At 46.8% G+C, this 25,269-nt stretch overlaps 1 protein-coding gene across 10 annotated transcripts; it reads right to left on the minus strand.

Annotated features, from left to right (window-relative positions):
* Window positions 1–1,834: 1,834 nt before the first annotated feature.
* VWA2 (von Willebrand factor A domain containing 2) lies at window positions 1,835–24,118 on the minus strand. Of its 10 annotated transcripts, none has more exons than XM_064717219.1 (14): window positions 23,998–24,118; window positions 23,712–23,770; window positions 23,071–23,145; window positions 21,164–21,297; window positions 19,966–20,075; window positions 11,375–11,569; window positions 10,459–10,589; window positions 9,672–9,804; window positions 9,178–9,233; window positions 8,243–8,350; window positions 6,879–7,460; window positions 6,016–6,567; window positions 2,907–3,029; window positions 1,835–2,215 (listed from the first exon to the last, which is right to left on the minus strand). In XM_064717219.1, the coding sequence occupies exons 2-14, from the start codon at window positions 23,758–23,760 to the stop codon at window positions 2,082–2,084; spliced, it is 2,382 nt and encodes a 793-aa protein (XP_064573289.1). In that variant the 5' UTR covers window positions 23,761–23,770; window positions 23,998–24,118; the 3' UTR covers window positions 1,835–2,081. The 10 variants fall into 10 exon arrangements, with proteins under 10 accessions (XP_064573289.1, XP_064573288.1, XP_064573287.1 ...); XM_064717218.1 differs by lacking the exon at window positions 23,998–24,118 and adding an exon at window positions 23,850–23,960 and having other exon boundaries at window positions 23,077–23,145; XM_064717217.1 differs by lacking the exon at window positions 23,998–24,118 and adding an exon at window positions 23,850–23,960 and having other exon boundaries at window positions 6,879–7,457.
* Between the last annotated feature and the right edge of the window lie 1,151 nt (window positions 24,119–25,269).

Below are 25,269 nucleotides of genomic sequence, written 5' to 3' on the forward strand. Positions count from 1 at the left end.
ATCTATGCTTCCTGAATCACACAGAGATCTTTGTGTACCTATGGTGCTTAAAGCCAGCAGTATGGTAAAAATTGCAGGGTTTCCCTAGGTCAGGACACAGGCAAGCCTGCCTTGTTCCTTGTGCAGCCCACAGTATACCTAACAAAGTATAATTAAATAATTAATTATATATATCTATATATATATAACTAAATCCTAGTATATAATATTATATATTAATATATTAATTATAATTTAATGATATATTTAATAAATTATGTATTTTTTTTATTTTTTATATTAATTCTATATATAATTATATATAATATATAATATTTTATTTATTAGATATTGTTTTATTTTCATATATAAATATATATTAATAATTATATAGTTGTATATCTAGTTATATACTATATATATAGTATATATATTGTTCTTTATTTCAATTATTTTATTGTGATATATATATATTTAACACAATAATGTAATTAAAATAAATAACTTCCAAACAAATTACACCACACCACATTAGCCACAAGCCAATGTGCTCAGCAGCAGCACTCTACATAGTGTCCTGCAAACAGCACAAGGAACAGCACTTGCAGAAGGCCAGGAGGGCATGTCCCAGCTGCAGAGCTGTGTCCCAGGCAATGTGAGCTCACTGCTGTTTGAGGGCAGGCTGATCTGCAGATGAGAAAGGGCTGTGAGGCGTGAGTTAATGATGCTGTTAGGAAAACCATGGCAGAGAAACCCCCAGGGAGCTGCAAAGCCAGCAGGGCAGCAGGGTGAGAAGAGGGGTCCCTCAGACCCCTCACACAAACAGGATGCATTCTGCTTTTGAGAGCAATTTGTCTGCAATTTGTCTGGAATCTAGTTATTTACTTGTGCACCACACCATGAACCAAGGTTTGGTGTGAGCCTGGCCAAGCCCATTCTCCCCACATGAAGAGAGGACTGACAGCTTAACAGCAGAGGCAATGCTGAGCTACAGCCATGCCCAAGAAACATTAATAGATTCGTTTCCCTTTGTATCCCAAATGTCAGCCCTTCAACTAAGCCTCTGTTCTGTTAGATTGTCTGTGTCCTAAGGCACAGCAAAGTGACAGAGAAAAGAAAGCAGAATCTCCTCTTCCTCCCAGCCTGGTTTCTCCCACAAGGCACCACAGTGCTCCTCCTGTCTCAGTGCCAGCTTTCATCCCTGAGAGTGCTTTCAGACCATTCTTCTTTTGACAACAAACCTGCTGAGCAATTTGTGTCTCTCTTTGTCCATCTAATGTTACTATTCAAACATAGGGCCAGGACATCTGGGTGAAGGGATTTTTCTTCTGCTGGGAACAATAGACTCTATTCTCATGAGCACTGGCAGTCACAGTTAATATCTCTGCCTTGGCTCTCTGCAGACCTGGCTGTGCTCTCCTGAGGTGACAGACACCATGGGAAAGTCAGCAGACAACCCAGCACTGGGAACCACAGGTTTTGGGGGAGCAGCTCTGTAAATTTTACAGGTTTGGGGGCAAATTGATCTAGTGATGAGGTGAGGCTGATGCTCCAAAGGATGCAGGCATGTGGCCAAACTCCCTTTGGAAACATGAACCATCACAGGCCAGTAAATGCAGAGAAGAAAGCAGCACGAACAACCTAAACAGAAACAGAATAAAGACTTGTAATCAGTTCTCCTTCCTCTTCCTCTGTCTTCCTGCATGTAATGAGCTATTCACTCCAGCACCTGGCTGCAAGTGCATCATCTGTGTTATACCCCTTCAGCAAGAGCTCCAGAATTGCTCAGACTTCTGCATATTTTTAGACTAACTCACAGATCTATCAAAATCTGTTAAAAAAACCCCCAAAACAATCAAGACCTTAAGACCTGGATGAGTAAATGCAAAATGCCAGAAAGAAATACTTAAACACAAATATTTACTTCAGTTATAAAAGAAAGAGAGTGCTGGGGAGCCCAGTTTGTGCAATGCAGGAATTGGGAATGGCCTCAAGACAGTCCCTGTGCTGGAGCAACTCCATCAACTCCAAGGGCTGGACAGTGCCTGTGAGTGGCAGAGAGTGTTCCTGGATGGAGAACTGGAGCAGTCAGCACATCTGTGTCAATGCCTCTGATCCATTTGCCTTTTGCTGTGGTGGAGGGCTCTGGAGAGGTGCTGCAGACCCCTTGGACTCCACTGCACATGGGAACGTGGAGGAAGGGCTGGAGATCTTGGAGAATCCCCCCGGAGAACTCCTGTGGCAGAGGAAAAGCATAGATGTGGGATGAGGGCTTTAGGACCAAGGGATAATAAGGTCACACTCAGTCCACACCAACCAACCAACCATTCCTTCCCTTAGATGACAGATATTAGAGGCCACAGGCTGGAAGTCAGAATTCAGGTAAAAAGCAAAATATTGGGCAGGGGGAAAACCCATCTAAATTGAGAACATCATGCTATGGGCACAAGGCCATCTCTAGGGAGCCAGAGACTCCTCACCTCATGGGCATTGCTCCCCTGCTGAAGAGAAGGAGGGCAATGGAGAGGTTTTACACCATGGACAGCACTGAAAGGGGAAGTGAGGGGGTCTGCTCCAACAGAAACAGCTCCCCCCATTAAAAGAGAGTCAAATCTTTCCACCTGGGGAGCCTAGGAAAGCTTGTTTTTTCTAGCAGGGCAGAGGGAAAAGTGGAACAGAACAGAGTGGAAGACTACCAAAATTATTAGCCCTCCTTGGGCGCCCCTCACAGTCAACTCACTCAGTGAATGTATAAAAAGGCAGAGCTTCTCCAGAGAAGCCCTTGCTCCCCTCAGCAGCCCAAACCTCTCCACTTTCCATAAGATAGAGACCACACCAGCACCAAGGCCTGGCCACCAAACTGCTGTCCAGGGGTTTCTCTGCTTCAGGGAGAGGTGGAATTAGTGTGGAGGGCTGCTGGTCCTTACTGCTCTCGCAGTGGGGTCCCTCCCAGCCGTGGCACTGGCAGCGGTAGCTCCCCGGCCCCAGGATGCACACGCCCTGGTTCATGCAGGGGTTGGGCTTGCACAGGTTCACAGGGCTTCTGGCTTCTGCAACAGACACAGAGCAGAGAGCAGGCTCAGGTACATCTGCCTTATTACTAGCTGAGACCCACATCCATCAGGAGTGCTGCAAAAGTTGTCATCAGGGGCTACTGGGACTGGAGAAACATTTAAACATGGCAGAGGGTGCAAGCCACAATCCTGACACTTTAATCTAGAGAACAGAATGGCTTTTCTAGGTGTCTAAATCTGGAGAATATTCCTAGTAAAGCTTAAAAGAGTCACTTAATCATAGGCTGCATATGCTAGAAAAGCAAAATGGAGCATCTGCAGAGCTGTGAGCACCCCCAGACCTGGACAACACAGAGCAAGACACATGCCCTACCCTAACAGATTCACAGTCTCAAATGCCACTGAAGTTCAAACCTCACTTTGCCCCAGAGAGGATAAGAGTTTCCACTGGAGAGGAATAAGGAGAAGTTGCTAACTGGGAAGCAAGGATGGCATGAATGGAAAACAATACAGGGAAAATTTCTGGGTTTCTTTTTCAGGGGGCTTGAGAGAAGCCTGCAAGCACAGCCCAAGTTATTAGCACTGTTGTTATGAAGTATGTGACAGCTTTCCCAACCCTCTCAACACAACAGAGCCCAGCTGTCAGCAGGGCTGGCAGTGTTCCATGCTGCCTTGCTGCCAATACATTAGGTTAAGTAGCAGCATCCCAGAGGAATTTGCTTCCAGTCTGCTGGCAACACCACTGTGTTGGTGTTGGTGAGGGTGTGAAATTCCTCTGCTCACAAACTGCGAAGTGGTGTAGAGCTGCTTGCCTTACCCTTTGCTCCAGGGTAGAAAAATTACAGAGAAAATAGAAGAAGGGGAAGGAAAAAGAACACGAATCCTATCCCCTATCTGTCAGGGAGCTTTCTACAGCTCAACAGACATTGTGCTCATTCTCCCTCTGCACATTAAATCTCAACCCACACCTAAGACAGGCAAAATTATAACTGAAACTCTCTCTTTTTTTTTTGACAATCCTAGATTTAAGACATATCAGTCTTTAGCTCCAGTTGACTTTATAAGGAATCAAGTCTAGTTCAAAAACATTTTTGTCATCACGGAATTTGTGAACTGGGGTCCTGCCTGAGAGGGTATTCCCAGGGATGGACACTTTCACTATTATTGGGCTGAAAGCTGGATCTCTCGGACACACCACTCATCTTCCAGGTGCTGCTGCTCCCCAGGGAGCTGTTCCATGGTGCTCTTCTCTACAGGTGATGCGTCCACCTCATCCCTCCAGGGATCTCCACAGCATAACCTCACAGACCCTGCTGTGGGGAATCATTGTGCCCCAACACCATTTCTCTGAATTCCAGCCTGCTGTTAACAAACCTGAAATGAGGTTCTTGCACTTTGATGATCCAAATAACTTGTATTTCCATTAATCTGATTCATATATATTTAATGCTTGGGAACTTTTCTCCTAAACCCTAGGTCCTTTTTTTCTGGACTCTTTTCAGATGAAACCTCAGAACTAATACCATATTCCAGGTATACAGAGGCAGGGTCTGTTTCTCAAATACTTTCATAATGAATCATAAATTTTTAAGTCCTTTCACTGACAATGATTCTGTTATTAAGCCTTGGATTTGGGAGTAGAAGACTGAGTGAAGGGCTTATCTTTACATCGCCCTTGGTCCCAGCCTATCTAGTACAAACTGTGATTTATCTGCAGATGAAATGAAAGCAACGATTCACTCTCAGGAAATGATATGTTATTACCCTGACTCCTTGAACCTTGCTGTCTCTTCCCCTTCACCCCTGGCATTTTAGCTAATTCCAAGGTACAGTACATTGTTTTTGTAATAACACAGCTGAAAGTACCCCTGCAACAGAAACACACTGAAAAGCTCAGCAGAAACCATCTGCAGAGCCTGCCAGGAGAGCAGCTCTCACTCCAAAGGGATGATGCTGCAGCTCTTTCTAAGCCTGAAGGAGACACAGCTGTGCCCAGAGATGAAAAGGACCTCTGAGCTGCAGCTCAAACATGCTTCTTTTGATCTTATAAACATGTTAAAACATAGCGAATGGATAGATGTTAAACTAACGCTATTTTGAATGAGAAAGCAAGGCATGGTATTTTAACTAGGAGTAATTTCATTGTCACTGTCTGAAAACTAGGGTTGCTGTCCTTTCTGAAAAGCTGATTTCTAGACAACATGCAAGTGTTTCAAATTTACTATTAGAGCCATATTTTTCCCCAGCTGAGGAATGGCACTTATGACTCAAAGTTCTGAAGAAACGTCACCTTTTTTTCCAACCCCCAAACATGAATTTTTAACAAATGTTTGAAAATTCTTCCCTTCCACTTTGAGGATAAGGATTTGGTCCTAGAAATAAGATAAATCACAATTTGTGTGAAGTTTAGTTTAACAGTCTGAAGGCTTCGAAATGGACAGATTCTGATTTTAGGATTGAATACAGGGCAATACAAAATCTTGAAAGCCTACATGATAATTTCAGCAGTGGGATATTAAGGATGAACAGGAACGACGAGGTTGCAGACTTACCACTTTACAAACACCTGGTCACAAACCTGTTGGACAACAGAGCAGACACCTCACTCAGGGCAGGGACCAGCACAAAAAAGACGTCCATTAATCTCCCCCACCAGAAACACTGAAGGGGTTGCAGTAACACAGTAGAATTTGCAGTAACACACAGCAAATTCTACAGATTTAAGCAACATCAGAAAAAGAGAAAACTTCTTTTTCCTTCAGAGAAAGCAGAACCTAGATCTAGCAGGGCTAAAAGAGCCAGTCACACTATGGCCACTCTCACCCACCGGACTGAATCTTAGGAAAGTTTCTTGCTAATTCCTGCAAGATTGCTTTAGACAGTCATCAGAGCTCTGTGTCATAGTTTCTCCCTCCATAAAACGCAAACGATAGTATAAAGTTCAGTCAGTAAAACATCTAAAAACCTACAACAGCAGCAGCTGGAGGCACTGACAGAGAGTGATGACTGGAGGCTCTCCTACCTTCACAGATCCTCTCGATGATAAGGCCTTGATAATACTGCAGGTCTTCATAGGAGGAGATGTGGACCAGGTAGTTGGGGGACCCAGCAACTCTCAGCAGTGTGTCCCTGTCTGCGTCCCCAATGACAACCACAAACACCAGGATGCCGTTGTGCCTCAGCTGCTGGGCTGGGGCAGCTGCACCCTGCATGCCCCCCCCGTTGGAGAGCAGCACCACCACCTTGTTGACCCCAGGCCTTGCTCCCTTCTGCACAGTCATTACATCACTGTGAACGTGCAGCAAGGCACTGCCAGCAGAGGCCGAGTCCCCAAGGAAGGGCACCTGGTCGATGGCCTGGAGAACAGCAGAGCTGCTGGTGTGGGTGTCCAAGGCAAAGACAGTGTGAGCTTTGCTGCCATAGGTCACCAGGGCAATCTGGGTAACGTCCCGGTTGATGATGAAGTGCAAGCAGCTACTCCTGACAAAGCGCCTCAGACGCAGAAAGTTCTCCAGGCCAACTCCAGATGAGGCATCCACAGCAAATGCCAAATCCAGAGACTGGGCCTGGCAGCCTGGGGAAAGGAGCACAAAGATGGTGTTTCTCAGAACATATATCTGCTCCTTTCTGACTGAAAAACAGCAGTGAGAGGAAATTGTGCGCAAAATTCAACACTGCTGATCACTGATTGTGAAGGGTGATCTATGTCTCTTTCACAAGATCCATCACAAAAATCACTCATGGGAGGTTAGTCCCTGGATCTGTGACTGACAAACAAAAACAAGGACATTGATCCTTCTGTCTTTCCCTCTTCCCTGCTGGAATTCAGGACACCGCTGCATGGTTTGGCAAACTTGTCCCCCCTGGCCCACACCACAGTCTTACCTTCAGGATTGCGCACACTGCAGATTTTTCTCTGCAGCTCTGGCATCCTGTTGAAGAGGTCCTGAGGGTCAGAGTAGACAATGGTCTGCTGTGGATTGCCAGTCACCGTGGTCAGCTCTGCTCTCATGAAGCTGCTGCCTATGCCGATCAAGAAGATATTTTGGTCCTTCACATATTTAGCGGCTTCTGCTACCGAATCCTGGGACTTGGAGTCAGTGAGCAGGACAACCACACGTGGGAGACCATCCTGCACATCTGCAAAGACTGGGCTACTCCTAAAACCGTGCTGTGCAATGTACTGCAGGGCTCTGCCTGTCAGGGTTCTCCCTCCACTGAAATTCAAGGCATCAATTCTCTTCGTGAGACTGAGTGCGTCTTTGTGCCGGCCCAGTTCAATGGGTACTTTGATATCATCATCATACTGGGCCACCCCCATGCTCACTGGGGAGCCCTGGCCCACCACGGCCTGGAGGAATCTCTTGAGGAAGGCCTTGAAGCGCAGGAACCCTTCCAGTGTGACCCCTGCTGAGCTGTCCATCAGGAAAAGGAGATCCACACCACACTCCAGGCTCAGCTTTGCTGCTGGAAAGGGAGAAGGCAATCAGTCATCTGCAGGGCAACCCCAGCAGAGAGAGGCCTGCTGGAAGCCTTGTGGAGAGGGATCACTGTGTCCAGCAACCCAAACATTTTGCCATTCATATAATGAGCTAGAGGAAAAATGGGCCAGCAGCAGGCTTTGTTTTGGTTGGATGCCATATAAACCTTTAGAGACAGGAAATATCCATGGGAACTCTTGCAATTTTGGATGGAAAACTTCAAATCAGAAATTACAGCTCCACTCTTAGTGCTGTGGGCAGAACATCTGAATGACACAATCACATACTGGAGAAAGGAGAGAGTCCAAGCACCAGACCCTCACCTCTGACACCCTGAGACACTCTGAAGCTGGAACCTTGGTTCTGGGGAAAGTAAGTACAAGGTGTTTTCTAATGATCATTGGCTTTTTTACATTGAACCCCCAAAACCAGAAGCTCCTGCTGCACTCATGTGTGTGGTGAGGGGACCAACAGGCACATCCATGTCTCTCCCAGTGACTCTGATCCCATGGCACCTGCATTTAGGCACAAAGGAAGCTGTGCCAGGGTGAGACTGTCAATACTGGTGCTCTTCATACCCACACAGTGTCTGAACAGCAGGACCCAGCCACTGGGCCTGACACAGCATGAGAGTAAATTCAGCCTGCTTTTGGAGAAAAGCCCAAGCATTGTGGCCCCACCCCAGCTGTCCCCAGGGTGGCACAGAAGGTGTCACCAAGGCAGGACCCAGCTGAGAAGGAAGGAGACAGAGCACAGGCTCACACCTACCACAGTGGATGTCTCCTCCATAGCCCAGCAGGCAGAGGCAGTGGTACCTGTCCGGTCCCTCTGGGACACATGTGCCACCATTCTGGCACGGCTGGGAGTCACAGGGGTCTGACCAGGACAGGGAAGAGAAAGACAGGTCATCAGCAGGGAGCCTGCCCTTCCCCATCCTCTGCCAGCATGAGCAGCACTGCTAGTGGAAAAAGAGTCACAGCTCTGTCCCTCTTGCTGCAGAGTTTGAACCAACACAGGGCCACCTCACCTCCAGGGCAATTTCCATTTGGGATGGCTCTCCAGCAGGTTGTGACAAGAAAGCAAACCAGACTGACTTTGTTTGAACAATAGCAGTGACACCATATTTGTATAAACAGAGAATTGCTAAAGGTCCTGCAGTCCTGACAGATTTTCAGCAGCAATGAAGAGGTCAGGGTCTGGCCTGCTGCTTGGACAGTGCTGTACTGGTAAAGAAAATGAAGCTGCTATCATGTGAACTTGCAAAAAGGACTGAAGGAGCACAGCTATTCAACAGCCACAAAAATGGGCTGGTGATCAGCACCTGTCAGGCTCCCCGCTAACCTGATGCTGCTTATGGTACCTAGTCTATGACTGGAGGCATCCCTGCATGCTCTCCTGGCTGGAGAACAGTGACTCCCTGAAGGCACTGGGAAGCAGTGCAAGACTCTGTCCCTAGCACCTGAGCAAATGAGAATTCACTGGCTCCTCAAGTGGAGGAGAAGTTACTGGGAGATATTTTAATCCAAAAGAACTCTGGTCATAGATACCTGTGAGAAACCAAAAATGGATTAAATATCTACTGATCACAGTTTCTCACTCTGAGCACAATTTTTGAGAAGTGAAAGCAAACCCTTGTCTTTTTGCTCTTTAATTATTACCTTTCCTGTTTCACAAATTAAAGTTTTGGAAGAGCAAAATCCCACCTGGACATACAGTTCGGAAGCACCTGGATGGGTGTTTTATCAAGACTCTCTTCCACCTGAAACAGGAAGAATAAGATCTGCCATTAATTTAAATATTAACAAGGTGCCTTCAAGATGGATCTTACTGTGTTTTCAATGGAAAAACTTCCCTTTGAAAACACAGGTTTTCAAAACAAGTATTTTTCTTAAACAGTCCATTCTAAAGGAGATGGCAAAAGGAAAAGCATAATTTCCTTGAATCTACCCTTTTTTAAAAAATTCAACTGTAATATTTACATTTTAAAATTATGGATGTATTTTTAAGACTCAAAAAATTATTTTGTCTGCTTGCTGCTCAGTCAATGAGCAGAGACTCTTCCTAGGACTACAGACTGTTTGCATCAGTCTTCTGAGGGATCTTTATCCCAGTAAATAGTCACAGTCAGATAAAAGCCTCATTACTGTATTTATCTCTCAGTCCCTCTCATTTTTAGAGCTGTGGGTGCCCAGCTTACCTGGTGAAGGGGCACAGTGAAGCCTGCACTGCATTGGGCTGCTTTGAGCCTTTCCAACACACATAGCTGCCAGCCAGCTCTTTCACAGTCTCCAGGGTCCTGCGCTCACAAGGGTGGGACTCAACTTTGCAGCCTGCAGCACAGTAAAAGGCAAACTAGCCTCAGCTGCCTGAAAATACAAAGGCTGTAAGAGTAGACAGCTATTTTCAACTACCTGACAACAACAGACTGGGCAGAGCTTCCAAGAGCCTCTGGGAGACCCCAGAGTTAAGATTTCCTGTTGAAAAGATCACCAGCCTACTCCACTTTCTGGAAACCTAAATATTCAGCCTCCTTTGCTTTGCTATAAACCACACACTGCTGAGTTCATGGTTCAGTGACAGTTTTTCAGCTCCTTTGGTGCCTTTATCATTCATGTGTTTGATTTTCTGCTACCTCTGGACCACTCCAGTTCTACCCTTTCTAACTCCTGGTGCCTCCCCCTGATACACAGCCAAGCCCATTAGAAAATTTAACACAACTGCCTTTATCCCTCTATCCCCTGTCACATGATCAAAAGGCAATATTCCCATTTTCAGAGGTGAATCAGGATGCAGGAAGATTTACGATTCTGCAGCTTGGAGGTATTTGGAGAGCATGCCATCCTGTTTGGGCACCAGAAGCAGATTACCTCAAAGTGCAACACCTGCTAATTCCCCTGCGTGCTTCCTGACACTGCCTCATCATCCTCACTCAGTGCCATGTCCAAGCTAAAGCATGGGCATGGAGGTGTGGCCAGCAGGGTCACCTGGAGCGGTGGCAGTGCAGACAGGGTCACTCAAGGTGCTGTACAGGCCGTTGGCAGCATCCTCAGCATCTCCAGCAAAGAGCAGGTGCCGCTCAGGGGGCTCGCTGGCCAGCACTTGCAGCTCCTCCCACCTGCCAAGCAAGGCACAGGTCAGCTGCTCAGCCTCCTCCATAAAGAATTAAAGTCAGAACCAACCCTGTGCAGCAAACAGAGAGTTGATGCAAAACCATGACACTCCTCAGTTTCCAGGATCCTGGTGTGTTTAGTCTCAGGCAGCAGCATAGCTCTACCAAATGGAAAAGTTTCTGTCATTAACTTTGGTGCTCCTTCTACATCAGCCATCAAGTCAGTGTTTCCTCTGTGCCTGCATTACCCTGAAAATTCCTTTTTGTCATGGTTTAAGAATGGTATTCCCCAATTTAGTGTTCTCACTGAAACCAGGGTTCCCCTTCCTTCCCCTCTCACCTCCAGCTGGAAACACAAAAGGCAAAAATATTTCATGGACTGAGATAAGAACAATTTACTGAGAACAGAAACGAAATGAGAAATCAAGCAGCAACGGCAGCAATAAAAATATTAATAACAAAAGATATAAGACGAAATCAATTTCCTGGGAAAGTCTGTCTCAACACTGTTTGTCCACCACACTTTCTCCCCTCCTTGGAAGGAAGGAATGCCCTTCCTCTCTGAAGGGAGAAAGTCCCTTTCCCCCACCCCTGGCAATGACAAAGTGGTATGGATTATCTCCTAGATACACCCACAGCTACAGGAAAAAAAATCAACCCTGCTCTGGCAAAAACTAAGCCACCTTTTTCTCTTTTCAAAACTTATATCTAGCCTGAGACAACCCCTCACCCACCAGGACTGGCCATTTGGCTAGCTGGGTGTCTGCTTCCCACTCTGGAGAGTTTTCTACCTTGGAAACTTGATTCCCACAGCAAAAACTGTGATGTGTCTCTCCTTCACCTGCATTGCAGGCACTGCAGTGCTGCCCTGGGACTTTCCATCCGAAATGATGATCAGGACTTCAGGGACACTTGAGTTTCTGCCACCAGGGAAACCCTTGTGGAGAATGTACTTCAGAGCCTGACCAGTCTCTGTGCTGCCACCTCTAAAAAGCAGGGAGATATAATCAGAAAAGAAGACATCAGAATTCCTCCCCTGGTACTGAATTTACCATTTGGGTTGCAAATTTTTACCCTCTGGTGTGACTGTGTTCACAGGGGTCTGAGGATGAGGGAACAGATGAGGATCTGACTCCACGTTTCAGAAGACTTGATTTATTATTTTATGATATATATTATATTAAAACTATACTAAAAGAATAGAAGAAAGGATTTCATCAGAAGGCTCGGCTAAGAATAGAAAAAGAAGGAATGAATAACAAAGGCTTGTGTCTCAAACAGAGTCCGAGCCAGCTGGGCTGTGATCTGCCGTTAATTAGAAACAACCACAAGAGACCAATCACAGATCCACCTGTTGCATTCCACAGCAGCAGATAACCATTATTTACATTTTGTTCCTGAGGCCTTTCAGCTTCTCAGGAGAAAAAATCCTAAGGAAAGGATTTTTCAGAAAATATCATAGCTACACTCTGGTAATGGGAAGTGTAGCCTATTTCTGCTTGTTGCCACACAACAGATCCATGGGGATGTCTCACCCTGTCATTCTTCTCATCTTCCTACCCACTGGTCCCATCTCTTCACCCTTATGTCCCTCCTCTCCAACTCAGAGTGGTCTCCACAGCAGAGTGCTTCTGCAATTGGTGCAGTAACCAGAACTCTTGGATATTTGAACTTTATTTCCATCTTCTACAAATGTCTCTACAGCTTCTGTCTTTCCATGTGAACATTGTGGTCATTCAGCTGCTGAAGGGGTGCCGGGTGTGGCCCTTTGTGACACGGTGTGTTGTGTCAGAGCCCTGGGTGATGTGTGACACTGCTGTGGCCCTTGTGACACAGCAGAGGGCTGTGTCAGGGGTATCTAAGGGGCACAGAGCCCCGGGAATCCCATTCCTGTGAGAGCTGCTCTCTCAGGAGGAAGCAGCTCCTGGGATCCCTGTGCCCCGACCGCATCAGATGAGGAGGAGGAGGCGGTGAAGCCCAACTCCCAGCCCCCAGCCTGGCTGGATGGATGGAAAACCAGCCCTCAGGGGGCAGAGGCTGGGGGCAGGGGGCAGCTCAGGCCTGCCCCTGTAGGACACTGAGGAGGAAGGTGCCTTTGACCACATGGATAAAGACTGGGAATGTGACTCGGATCAAGAGCTTTCCCCATGGAGAGACATTACCAGACGGGAGCTCCGCCTTTGGGAAGAAATGACACTCCAAGAGTATAACCAACTACAGGAAGGTGTGAGGGCCCAGGAAGTCTCCCCACAGAGAGCTGTGAGGCACCAAGAGTTGTATCAGAGGTGTGAGTGTGGGAGAGGTGCAACTGTGAGAGTCCACTGGAGAGAAGGCTCACAGGAAAGGCTGTGGAGAGCAAGAGTGACAGGCCAGGAGTTGCACCGATCGCGCAGAGAGGATGAGACACACCAAGCACAGGCCCAGCAGGAAGGGCGGGCACACCAGGAACCATCTCCTTTGGAAGAAGTGCAAGGCCACCTATTCCAATGGGAAGGAGACAAGAGACACCCAGAGTTGTCCCAAGTGGGAGACAACAGGGACAAGGACCTATCACAAGGAAAAGACTACAATGTCCAGGAGCTGCCCCAATGGGAAGATGATGGGAGCGACCAAAAGCTGCCCCAACAGGAAGGAAGCATCAGCAGCCAGGGGCTGTCCCATGGGGCAGAAGGCATTGATTACAGGATATGGGACAAACCCTTGCTCCCAGAGAAGGACGAGGATGCCCAGGAGGGCCCCACCTCTCCCAGCAGTATGGGCACTGAGGTGGCAGGAGAGGCAGCTCATGAGCTGCCCAGAGCCTTTTCTACCCCGGGGAGTTCCACAGAGGATGAGCTGGCAGCCACTCTGGCTGAGGAGGAAGAGCCCCTCGAGGTGGAAAGGGCACCAGGTTCTCCTGTCCTCATGGAGGAAATGCCACCAGCAGCAGCAGAGAACCCATGCCGGTCCCCGGAGTGCAGCCAGGCCGTGCTGGATTTAGCGAGGCGCATCAGCTTGGAGATCGTGGACAATGCTGTGCTTGTGATCCAGGGATCTGGCCAGCAGCCAGAGGAACAGAGGGACCTGGAGCAAAGCTTGTATGCTGAGATAGAAGTAGCAATTGCAGGAGGAAGAGGGGAAGAGAGCCCAATCTCTGCCCCACACAGCCCCTGCTGCACCCCCAGCCCCTTGCTCAGCCCACTAGGAGCCTCCAGTGAGGAGCAGGTGGACACAGACAAGGGATCAGCCCTGGAAGAGCAAGAGCCTGAGGAGGGGGCCTTGGCTGAGGAGCTTGAGCATTCTCAGGGCGAAGATGAGGAAGGCACAGAGCTGTCCCAAGAAGAAATCAATAAATATCAAGAGGGATCTCAAGGAGAAGCCTCAGATGAGCAGGAGCTGTCCCTAGAAGACAGTAGGTACCAGGATGTCTCCCAGGAAGAAGCCAGCACAGGGCAGGAGCTGTCTCTAGATGAAACTGGGAACCACCAGGAAGAGCCCCAAGAGGAAGCCAGCTTTGAGCAAGAGCTGGCCATAGATGAAGTTGGTAGGTACCAGGAAGAGCCCCAAGAGGAAGCCAGCCCTGAGCAGGAGCTGGCCATAGATGAAGCTGGTAGGTACCAGGAAGAGTTCCAAGAGAAAGACTACAGTGAGCAAGAGCTGGCCCAAGCAGAATCCAGAATCTACCAGGAAGAGCCCCAAGAGGAAACCAGCTTTGAGCAGGAGGTGGCCATAGATGAAGCTGGTAGGTACCAGGAAGAGCCCCAAGAGGAAGCCAGCCCTGAGCAGGAGCTGGCTGTAGATGAAGCTGGTAGGCACCAGGAAGAGCCCAAGAGAAGCAGCCCTGAGCAGGAGCTGCTGTAGATGAAGCTGTAGGCACCAGAAGAGCCCAAGAGGAAGCCAGCTTTGAGCAGGAGGTGGCCATAGATGAAGCTGGTAGGTACCAGGAAGAGCCCCAAGAGGAAGCCAGCTTTGAGCAGGAGGTGGCCATAGATGAAGCTGGTAGGTACCAGGAAGAGCCCCAAGAGGAAGCCAGCTTTGAGCAGGAGGTGGCCATAGATGAAGCTGGTAGGTACCAGGAAGAGCCCCAAGAGGAAGCCAGCTTGAGCAGGAGGTGGCCATAGATGAAGCTGGTAGGTACCAGGAAGAGCCCCAAGAGGAAGCCAGCTGACAGGGTGGCCATAGATGAAGCTGGTAGTACAGAAGACCCAAGAGAAGCAGCTTGAGCAGAGGTGGCCATAGATGAAGCTGGTAGGTACCAGGAAGAGCCCCAAGAGGAAGCCAGCTTTGAGCAGGAGGTGGCCATAGATGAAGCTGGTAGGTACCAGGAAGAGCCCCAAGAGGAAGCCAGCTTTGAGCAGGAGCTGGCTGTAGATGAAGCTGGTAGGTACCAGGAAGAGGCCCAAGAGGAAGCCAGCCCTGAGCAGGAGGTGGCCATAGATGAAGCTGGTAGCCATGAGGAAGGGTCCCAAGGAGAAGCCAGCCCTGAGCAGGAGCTGTCCCTGGAAGACACTGGGAGCCACCAGGAAGAGCCCCAAGAGGAAGCCAGCTTTGAGCAGGAGCTAGCTGTAGATGAAGCTGGTAGGTACCAGGAAGGGTCCCAAGGGGAAGCCAGCCCTGAGCAGGAGGTGGCCATAGATGAAGCTGGTAGCCATGAGGAAGGGTCCCAAGGGGAAGCCAGGCCTGAGCAGGAGCTGTCCCTGGAAGAAGCAGGTGGGTACCAGGAAGGATCCCAGCAGGAAGCCAGCAGTGAGGAGGAGCTCTCTTTAGAAGAAGACCAAAGCCAGCACGAGCTCTCTGCCTGGGATGAAAGCACTGAGGAAGAGCTGTCCCATGAGGACGTTGAAAACTACCAAGAAATTTCAGACTGGGAAGAAGTCACAGAGCAGGACCTGTCCTCAGAAGAAGCTGAAAGCCACCACGAGCTCTCTGACTGGGATGAATACATTGAGGAAGAGCCATCCCATGGCGATGTTGGAAGCTACGAAGAACTTTCAGACTGGGAAGAAGGCACAGAGAAAGGCACTGAGCAGAAACTCTCCTTAGAAGAAGCCCAAAGCCACCATGAGCTCTCTGACTGGGATGAATCCATTGGGGAAGATGATGCACTGTCCCATGGAGATGTCAGAAGTGACCATGAAATTTCAGACTGGGAAGAAGGCAAGGAGCAAGGCCTTTCCCAAGGACAAGTCAGTATCTCCCAGAATCTCTCTGCCTGGGAAGAGCCCAGCGAGCACGAGCTGGCCCACGAAGAGGTCAGCAGCTACCAAGAAGAGTCTGATTGGGAAGAGTCCGCTGACCAAAGGGTCTCCAAGAGACGTCACTCCCGCCTGTTCCGGGCGATGCGGGCGCTGCAGGGGATGTTCTCCTGCCTGGCCCCATGGCCCTACGATTAGGGCTGGCTGCCAGCACCAGCCTGGGCCCTCAGCATGTCCCCCATGTCCTGGGACAGCTGCCTTTGCCCAGACATGGCCCTGCAGCCCCAGCAATCCCCAGCTGCTGTGGAGCATCCCAGGCTGGTCTCTCCAAAACAAATATCACCCATGTGGCCAGCCCCAAACCAGCACCCATGGGGGCACTTGGTGCCATGTGACTCAGTGGTGAAGGTCACAGACTCGTCAGGGTGGGACGAGACCTTGAATGCCATCCAGTCCCACCATCACCCTGAAACCATGTCCCCAAGTGCCACAGCCAGACGATGCTGGAACACTTCCAAAGACAGAGACTCCACCACCTCCCTGAGAAACTCCTTGCAATCAACTCCTGACCACTCTGTCAGGGAAAAAATGTTTTGAATATTTCATCAGGACCTCCTCTGGTAGAATCCAAGGATGTTTTCTCTCATCCTGAAAGGATTACATGCTGATCCTTTGGGATTTTATCCGTGAGGAATGAGCACAGACAGGTGTTTTGCACACTGTGCACGACTCCATTGCACACTGCATGACTTTGCCAAACATAATTTATCCAAAACAGACAGAAGTTGGGTTTTAAAAATAGCAGCATTAGTTAAAAAAAAACCAACAAAAAAACCCCAAAAAACCACCACCAAAACACACTAAAAAACCCACAAAAAGAATAGGAGTAGGACTAATAATAATGGCACTTGATGCTAAAGTCTAGTTGAGGTATTAGAGCATAGGTTGGACTCGAGGATCTTAGAGGTCTCTTCTAACCTCATCATTCTGTGATAATATGAAGAAGATTAAGAAGTAGTAGTAAATAAGAAAATAAGCATAAGAATAAAAATGAGAAAAAAAAAGTAGGAATAATAATAACAATGAGAATAAGAAAAAAATAAGAACAAGAATAGGAATAATAAAAATATTAAGAATACGAATAAAAAAAGGAAAAAAAGGAATAAGAATGAGAAAAATAATGCAAATGGAAAAAGGAATAAGAATGATAATAAGAAAAAAATAATAAGAAAAGAATAGGAAAATTAATAAGAATTTAAACAAGAATAAGAAAAAAGAAAACTAAGAATGAGAATAAGAAGGAATAAGGACAAGAATAAATTGATGTAGAAGAAGAAACAGAAGTAAATAGTAGGAAGAAGAAGAAGGATAAGAACAATAGGGATGATAATAAGATGATGATGGAGATGAAATAGTAGTAGTAGCTAAATTATTATATATACATTATAATGCATTATTATTTATTATATTATTAAAATACATTATTATTATATATTTTATATAATATATTATTATTATTTATATTGGTAATATCAAGTTAAAAAACACATCTACACATCCTCTAGCATCACAGAATGGTTTAGTTTGAGATGGACCTCAGAGATCATCTAGTTCCAACAGATTCTCTTCTGCTCTTTTTCTCTCTCTCTGAGACCTCTTTCCTATTTCTCTCTCCCTCACATTCCTTGTAAATAAAATCTGTATGTTGCCATCATATGGTCTCATTTGCATCTTCATTTGGGCAGAGGCATCTCTCCCTAAAACACATTCTCTGCCCAGCCTGTCTCCAACCCTCTGAGGATGCCAGCTGCTCTCCTCTGAACTCATTCTAGCATTCTACATCCTTCTCATGCTGTGCCCCCAGACATGGCTGTAGTGCTCCAGAGGGGTCTCAAACAATGGGCTGAGAGCCACAATCCCCTCCCCTGGCCTGCTGCTCCTCACCCCTTTCATGCAGCGCCCAAGGGTGGCTTTCTGGAATGGCAGCACAGATTGCCGACTCAGGCTCAGCTTCTCCTCCACCCACAGCCCAAGTGCTCCTGCTCAGCCCCTGCCCTGCCCAGCTTCTTCCACACGTGCCACAGACCTATGTGCTACAAATAATTTCCTGTAATTGCTCTTAAGGGCTACTTTTATTGCTGTCCAGAGCAATCCAGGGGAACCAAACCACAGGTGTCACTCCTTCCTTGGAGGATTCACATTCTTTGTCTGCATTGATACAAACACACCTCATTTGCTTTCTGAACATCCATCCTTTGCCCTAGCACCTGATTTGCTTGTTCTAGAAAAGCATTTCATCATGCCCAAGTGCACTGTTTTTCCATCTACTCTCTGATTTCCACAGAAACTTTATCATTCTGTACTTGCCAGGCATCTTTGCTTTGAACTTCCTCCTCCTCTGCACTGCACCATTTCCAAGCATACTCAGTGACCATGTGTTCATAACAAGTCCAAATTTGCCTTTTTTCTGACCAAATGTCTGTGAGATGTTTCACTGAACAGTGCTTTGCATGAGGAAAAACACACTGTGAATAGTGTGTGGTGACTAAATCTTGATGAACTCACTACACTGTGCCCATGTGAGCCCTGAGGATTAGAAAAAGTTAATAAAGAGCTTATCAAATTGCTTATTAATTTGCATTTGGAGCTTCACTGGGGTTTGACACAGTGGAAATGTGTTTGAGGCATTACTCCAATAAGGATTTTCTGAAGTACAAGGAGATCTGGGCTTTACCTGCTGTCTTTCTTCAGGCACAGCACTAAGAAGGTTTCTCTCCTGTAACCAGCTGCTGACTGATATGAAAGAAATTAATGTGAAATTTAGCTTGAGATTACCACTGAGTATGGCTGGAACTGGCCAACGAATTCCAAAGCTATTTGGACAGCATTCACAGGGAGAGACCAGCAGTCTCCAAATAAATCACAGAAGCTTCACTTCAGTCTGGTGCTGCCTCCTTCCAAGCACTGTCAGCTCTGGGCTGCAGTCAGGAAATGCCTCACTGGCCAAAGGCTCATCAGAAGCACATCAAGGAACCTCTCAACCAAGATGTCACACACCCATTTTTTTTTCAGAAGCCAACTGGAATCCATCCACAACTATTTTATCGACTCCAAAATGTCAGCTTTTCATTTAAACTAGATGAAATAGCCAGGCAAAAAGTAATTATTTCTGTTTGATCTGTCAGCATCCCTCTGTTGTCATCAAGGAAATGCAGTGCCAGGCAGCAAATGCTGCTTCACTTTCTCTGCTCTCACAGACTTTCAACAACAACCAGAGAGGGGGAATGCATCTTTGTTTTCTGTAAGTTTTTCCTGTAACAGAGTACACAAGAGGTTTTCTCAATTTGCTAAACTCATCAAAAGAAATACAGCAAAATCCAGCCAGCTGATCTTGCTTGAAAACTGCAAAACTGATCACATTTGCTTGCAATATGTGCAGCATCCTGAGAGCAGCAGATATCCATGGGAAATGTTGATCTAACCCTTAGTCCTAAGGCAGATCAGCTAAAAGAGTAGACATCCAGAGGCCTTGCCAGTACCTCATCTATCATCAAAGAAGTGGTATTTTGAGGTGATTGTCAGATCCTCAGTAGATCCAAATGTATTTCTCCAAGATGGAAAGTTTGGATTTTGAGAGGCTCTAAGGACAGCTCTTCTTTGGACTTCTGGCTCCATTTCCAGGGGTCATGGGAAGACATCCAACTCTTAACATTCAAGAAGAGAAAAGGTTTCCATCTGAAAACCTGATGCTCTTGAATTGAGCAAGCATACACAGATATCTACAGAGCAGCAGTTCATTACTGACTCACAGGACAAAGGAAATTGTAACCACCAAAAAATGAAGCAGCACACTGTGCTGCCTTAGCTCAGCCATGAGGGAACAACATGCTTGTTTTTCCGTGGAGGATGTAACCCACTGCCTGGCTCAGACAGACAGAAAGAGCTGGAAAACTCTCTATTTACCATGTTATAACAGGACACTGAAAACTTTGTCTTCTATCAGCTTTCACTAAGACAGACCAGGTTTCACATTTTAGTGGATTGTGGATCATGGAGCACAGTGTTCATTCACCTCCCTCCTAGGGGACATCACACTGGTGTAAGCACAACTGAAGCAGAGATTTCTAAACCTCAGAAAAAAAACCTCAATCCAGAGATTGAGCCCAGAAAAAGCCCAGAAAAAGAGCAGAGCTGTAAAATAAGCTGACCTGAACACAGTCCTCTTGATTCTCTCTTTCACTTCTTGTTTGGTTAGATAAGAATCCAGTGGGAATTCCAGGTGGGGAGTTGAGCTAAACTGTATCATTCCCACACGGACCTAAAAGAAAAGGTTATGGAAGGTTATGAAAGGTGTCTGTGCAAGTTTTACTCTTTTGATCAGTTTACAAACTTGGGAAGACTAAACTGTATAGAGGCAAACTATGTTTTTGATGTTGAGCCACAAGCAGTCTCAATGAACTTAGAGCAGGAACTCCATTATTATCTATACAGACTATAAACAAGGCAAAAAAGTTTATCTGGAAACAACAGCAGCCTCTGCTGCAGTTAGAGGCTGCTCAGGATCTGCATTAATTCCCTCAGAGCAGCTCACAGCCTCAGGGGTTGTAAATTTATAAATAACACCTTATACACCAGCCCATTTATACACTGGGCAGGAAACCTTTCCATCACTGAGAGTAGCTCCCTCTGGCACTGAGCACAGCAGGCAACACAAACCAATACTTTTTCTAATAGTTCCTCTAAACCATTTTCTCAAGTTGAAAATGCAAATGGACTAAATGGTCTGTACTGGGCAATGCATCCAGAATACTTCACTGAAGCCTTACAAGAAGTACTACGGAATAAGACAATTCCAAAGGTGGAAAGATTACAAATTTTCAGTCCAGTCTGTGAGACAATTAAGTGAAAGACTAGTGGAGAGATGGTATTTAAAAAATAAAATACAACCTTCCCAAAGACCTGACATTTATTTGGAAAGGCTCTGGCATGGAATCAGGTCCAGCAGTCATTCCAGCCTGTTGCAAGGCCCTCAGCTGAGGCAGTGCTGTGGGGCTAACTTCCCAGAGATTAATTCTGCAGCTTTCCAAGGAAAAGCAAGAGGAAGATCCAACTAATTGATGAGCTTCCAAACCAAAATAAAATCAGTAAAAAAAAAAACCCAAATAATAATCTTTGACCTGAGGGATTATGTACTTTCTCAAGTTCCAATGGAACTGTTTAAAATCTGAAGAATCAAGAAGCATTCTCCAATCCCACTGCTTCACAAACTGCATCTTTCTGATAATAATAAATACTCTGCCCCCATGGTAGGCTGAATTTTGCAATTTCACTCAGCAAGTTACCACTGGCCTTTAGACACACTGCCCAAGCTATTTGAAAATTAGAGGAGATATTCCTGACACTCACTCTGTCTGGATGGATGTCCAAGGCATCACAGAGCTTGCCTGCAAAGTGCTTGGACCTTTCAAAGCTTCCTTTGCCAATGCTGTAGGAGCCATCCAGGAGGAAAAGGACATCTAATGAGGCAGAGCACTGCATCACTGGGAGAAAACAGATATACACTGTGAAACTGTGTCTTTGTATCACCCCTGCCTGCATGAACATGACTGCTCTCAAGCAGAAGTTTCTGAGGTGCTTTTGCTGCAGTGGAAACCCACAATCTCACTGACATTCACATTTAATTTTCATTCACTGAAATAAATAAATGGCAGATTGCAGACTATGAAGAATAATTTTCAAAGCATTTAAAGGGAAATTTTAAAGTCTCCTCTGCAGCACTTGCCAGAATCAACTTCAAGGGAAAAAGAATCCAGAAGCTCAATAGAGATCAAGCACACTGACCCCTTAAGAGCTGTTTTGGCCAGTGATGCTACTCTACCCCCATTATTATAATCTTTTTATTGTCACTACTTTTTCCAAATCCTTCCTGCTAGCCAAAACCTGAATTCATAATTAGGGTTTTCTAATCCCAGATTACAGGGATTGGAAGTTGTGAGGCATTCCCTTCTGGGTCACTGGCTCTCCTGAGGGGGCACCCAGCCTTGCCCTGGGGCCCTGTGTTGAGGACAGGCTGCAGCACAGCCTCCCTGCCAGCCCTGTCCTGGCTTGTCAGCCTTGCCCTGGGAGCTGGGCTGAGCCTGGAGCTGCAGCAGGGCTCCCACCCCTGCCTGAGCATGCACAGAGAAAGCTGCAGAGCCCCTGCTGGAGCTCAGTGCATCCCTCCGGGTGTCCAGAGTTGCTCAGGACCCTGCTGGGGGGCTCAGAGACCCTGGCACACAGCCCAGAACACCTGGGGATTTGATTATGACCCATGGAGCAAGTTGCCAACCATAGATGAATATCTGCAAGCCATGACAAACTAAGTAGAATGATAGTGAATTTATCATGAGGTGAAAAAGTAGATTTTGGGGTTTTTTGAATGGGGATTCATAGGGAGCAAGGGATCTGGGCACGTCCAGCCTTTCTCCTTCTTCTTGGCCTCCATCTTCTGCTGCAATGTTGGCACTTTTAGATTGGTTTAGAGTAGAAGCTCACTGTCTAACATGGGTGATAGGTATTGGGAAGGAATTGTAAACATTGTACAGGTAGTTTTTAGTGTAAAGACATAACCCAGCCCTGGGGGCAGGCAGAGTGCCTGGAACTGTGCTGCTGGATGGACCTCAGCAGGGCAGGAGAAAACTTTTTATAGATAAGATACAATAAACAACCCTGAGACCAAGAAATGAAGAGCTCTGACTCCTTCTTCAAGTGCTGAGCTGGGAAAAGAGACTTTCAACATTCTCGGGGTCACTCTGAAAAACTAAAGATCCTGACAATCAGGAGAGAATTCACAACAGAGTTTATCAGTAACTACTGCCAGTAGAACAGGGAGCTGCAGGTGACCATGGGCCAGCCAGAGCCCCATCACTGCTCCCAGCAAGCTGCCTGTGCTGGCTTTACAGCCCCAAAAACCACCCACGTGGGAGGTCTGATCAAGGCTGTAATTAAACACAACTCTGCAAATCAGGATTGCTTGGAGCAGGCTCTGAAGAACTGACAGAAACACCATCCAGCTGGCAAACAGCCAATCTGGGGAAAACCAGAGTGGATCACATCCCAGGAGAGCTAACACCAATGAGGGAGAAAGCCAGGCTGGAGTAGAGGCAGCCACAGCACTGTGACTGCCAGAGCATTGCTGGGGACTTTACACACTGAAGAGGGGCTAAGAAATGTAAGTAACTACAACAACAACAAACTTAAAAAAAAAAAAATGCCAAAAAAACCAAAGAAAGAGGGAATTCAGATATAGAAAATGCTTTATAAAACAAACTTACACTGACCAGCAGCTGAGATCTTGCCAATCATCTCCTGGCCAACGTGGATTTGTTGTATACCCAATGCTAGCAAAGCTGTGGGATCAAACAGACAGCCATCCGTGAACAAGACATACAGGATTTAGCCTATAACAGCAAAAATGCTGGTTTGCTGTATAGGTTTCACAGCTGCAAAACATAATTTGGTGACACAGCAGTGTATCTGTGTCAGGAAATTCCTTCTGGCAGGGACACAGAGAGTACAAAAAACAACAAGGATGTGACTCCAGCACACAGGACAGTCTCTCTGCTCACTGCATGCAGGGACAGGGCAAGAATGAGAGCTAGGCCAGCCTTAGGCTTCTGAGATTACAGCCATAAACACTGGATAGATTTATGCACTTTTAATACAACATCAGCTTTTCCCACATCACTTAGACACTTCACATACAGATCAGTCATGTGTTCAAATTATCAGAAAAACTTGCTCCAGGTATTATTTTCTCCCCTTTTGGGTGAAACCGTGTTTCAGAAGTTTACCCCTAAACCTCCTGGAGAGGCACTGACTTGACTCTCATTCCTTGGAGTGAAGAACTCCAGCTGGAGATAGGGAAGCACCCGAGACCCAAACCACTGATGCAAAATAGCAGCTTTAAACATACCTTGGGAAATCAGGAAAATGCAGATGGACTCAAATGATGAGAGGTTCATGGTGATAAATCTGGAAGGAAAAAAAAACCACAAAAAGAAACAAAAGAGGAGAGGAATAGAAATCCAGTTCCCAAAGCCAATTTCTTTACCTGCAGCTGATCATCTTCTTCCTGGGTGTCTCAGGTGATGAGCTCAGAAACATTTTGTCTGGAGGGCAAAAGTAACTCCTGCCCTGGGGAGAAGGGTAGGGAACACATAGAAGGGAAATGTTGTTATCATATTTCTTGAGTCCCATACCTTCTGGGTTGCTTTCTCACACCAGTAGCTCTTCACAGCAGTGTTGCTCCTACTTCTTCATCAGGGCTCCTCCAAGGCTCTCCCTGACCACCCAACCCACACCCTTTCATCCCTGTTATCTTCACTAACCACAGCTGCTGCCCATTTAGAACAACTAGGATTGGGGCAAGGCCACTTATACAATACATATATTTTACTGAGACTCATAGGCCACTTATACAACACATATACTTCACTATGGCTCAAAGGCCACCTATACAATACATACTATGATTCAATGGCCACCTACAGGGAAAAACATGAAAATGAAGGAATAATAAAAAAGGAAATCTCTCAATGTACTCCTCTCCTTTCCCATCCCATCTGGAGAGAGCAGCCCTGGCTGGGAGGGACAGCCAGCCCTGCCTGCCCTCCTCTCCTCCCTCTCCTGTGTACCTCCCTTTCTCAGCTGAGTCCCACCAGGGTGCCTGGGGAGGCCAGTGGAGAGCCCAAGAGAGATGCTCAGGGCTTCACTGAGCACAATCTGAGCCTCATCCCCCCAGCTCCCCATCAGCTCCGGCTGGGATGCCCCTGTTCAGGAGCCCAACCCAGGGACCCATCCCTTGAGCAGTGCTGCTGCCTGTCCCCATCCCCATCCCCATCCCCATCCCATCCCATCCCATCCCATCCCATCCCATCCCATCCCATCCCCATTCCCATTCCCTTCCTCATCCCCATCCCCATCTCCGTCCCCTTCCCTGTCCCCATCCCATCCCCATCCCCAACAACACTCAGCCCCAGGCTCCTTCATGCCTCCTTTTTCACAAGGACTGGCTTTCTGGGGAGATGTTTTTATGCATAACTGTCCAGCAAACTCAATTTTCTGCTCATTTTTCCTTTGAAATCAGCAAGGCTGCCATCACATCGTAGGTAGATTTCAGTGACACTTTCAGGCATGCCCAGATTTAGACCAAATGTAGCTGGTAGAGCTCTTGGCTTTCTATTTCAAACATGGATATTTATTTTTTCTCCAGATTAAAAGCACTCACTAGAGCAGATTTCTGATGGGTCTCTGCCCCTGTTATTGCACAAGCAGATTTTCTTTATGTAGTTAAAGACAAGTAAGTGTACTTTATGATGACCAGCTCTATTAGTTGTTTTTCCAGAAAATGGGTGGATTTTTCTCAGGAAATACTTGTCTCTGCAGTAAATTATATATCCCTCACACCAGACAAGGCAAGATACCTAAAGCAGGCCATGCTCAGTTACCTGCACAGGTACAAAATGAAGAGG

Source organism: Zonotrichia leucophrys, chromosome 6 (assembly GCF_028769735.1).
Source record: "Zonotrichia leucophrys gambelii isolate GWCS_2022_RI chromosome 6, RI_Zleu_2.0, whole genome shotgun sequence".
NCBI lineage: Eukaryota > Metazoa > Chordata > Aves > Passeriformes > Passerellidae > Zonotrichia > Zonotrichia leucophrys.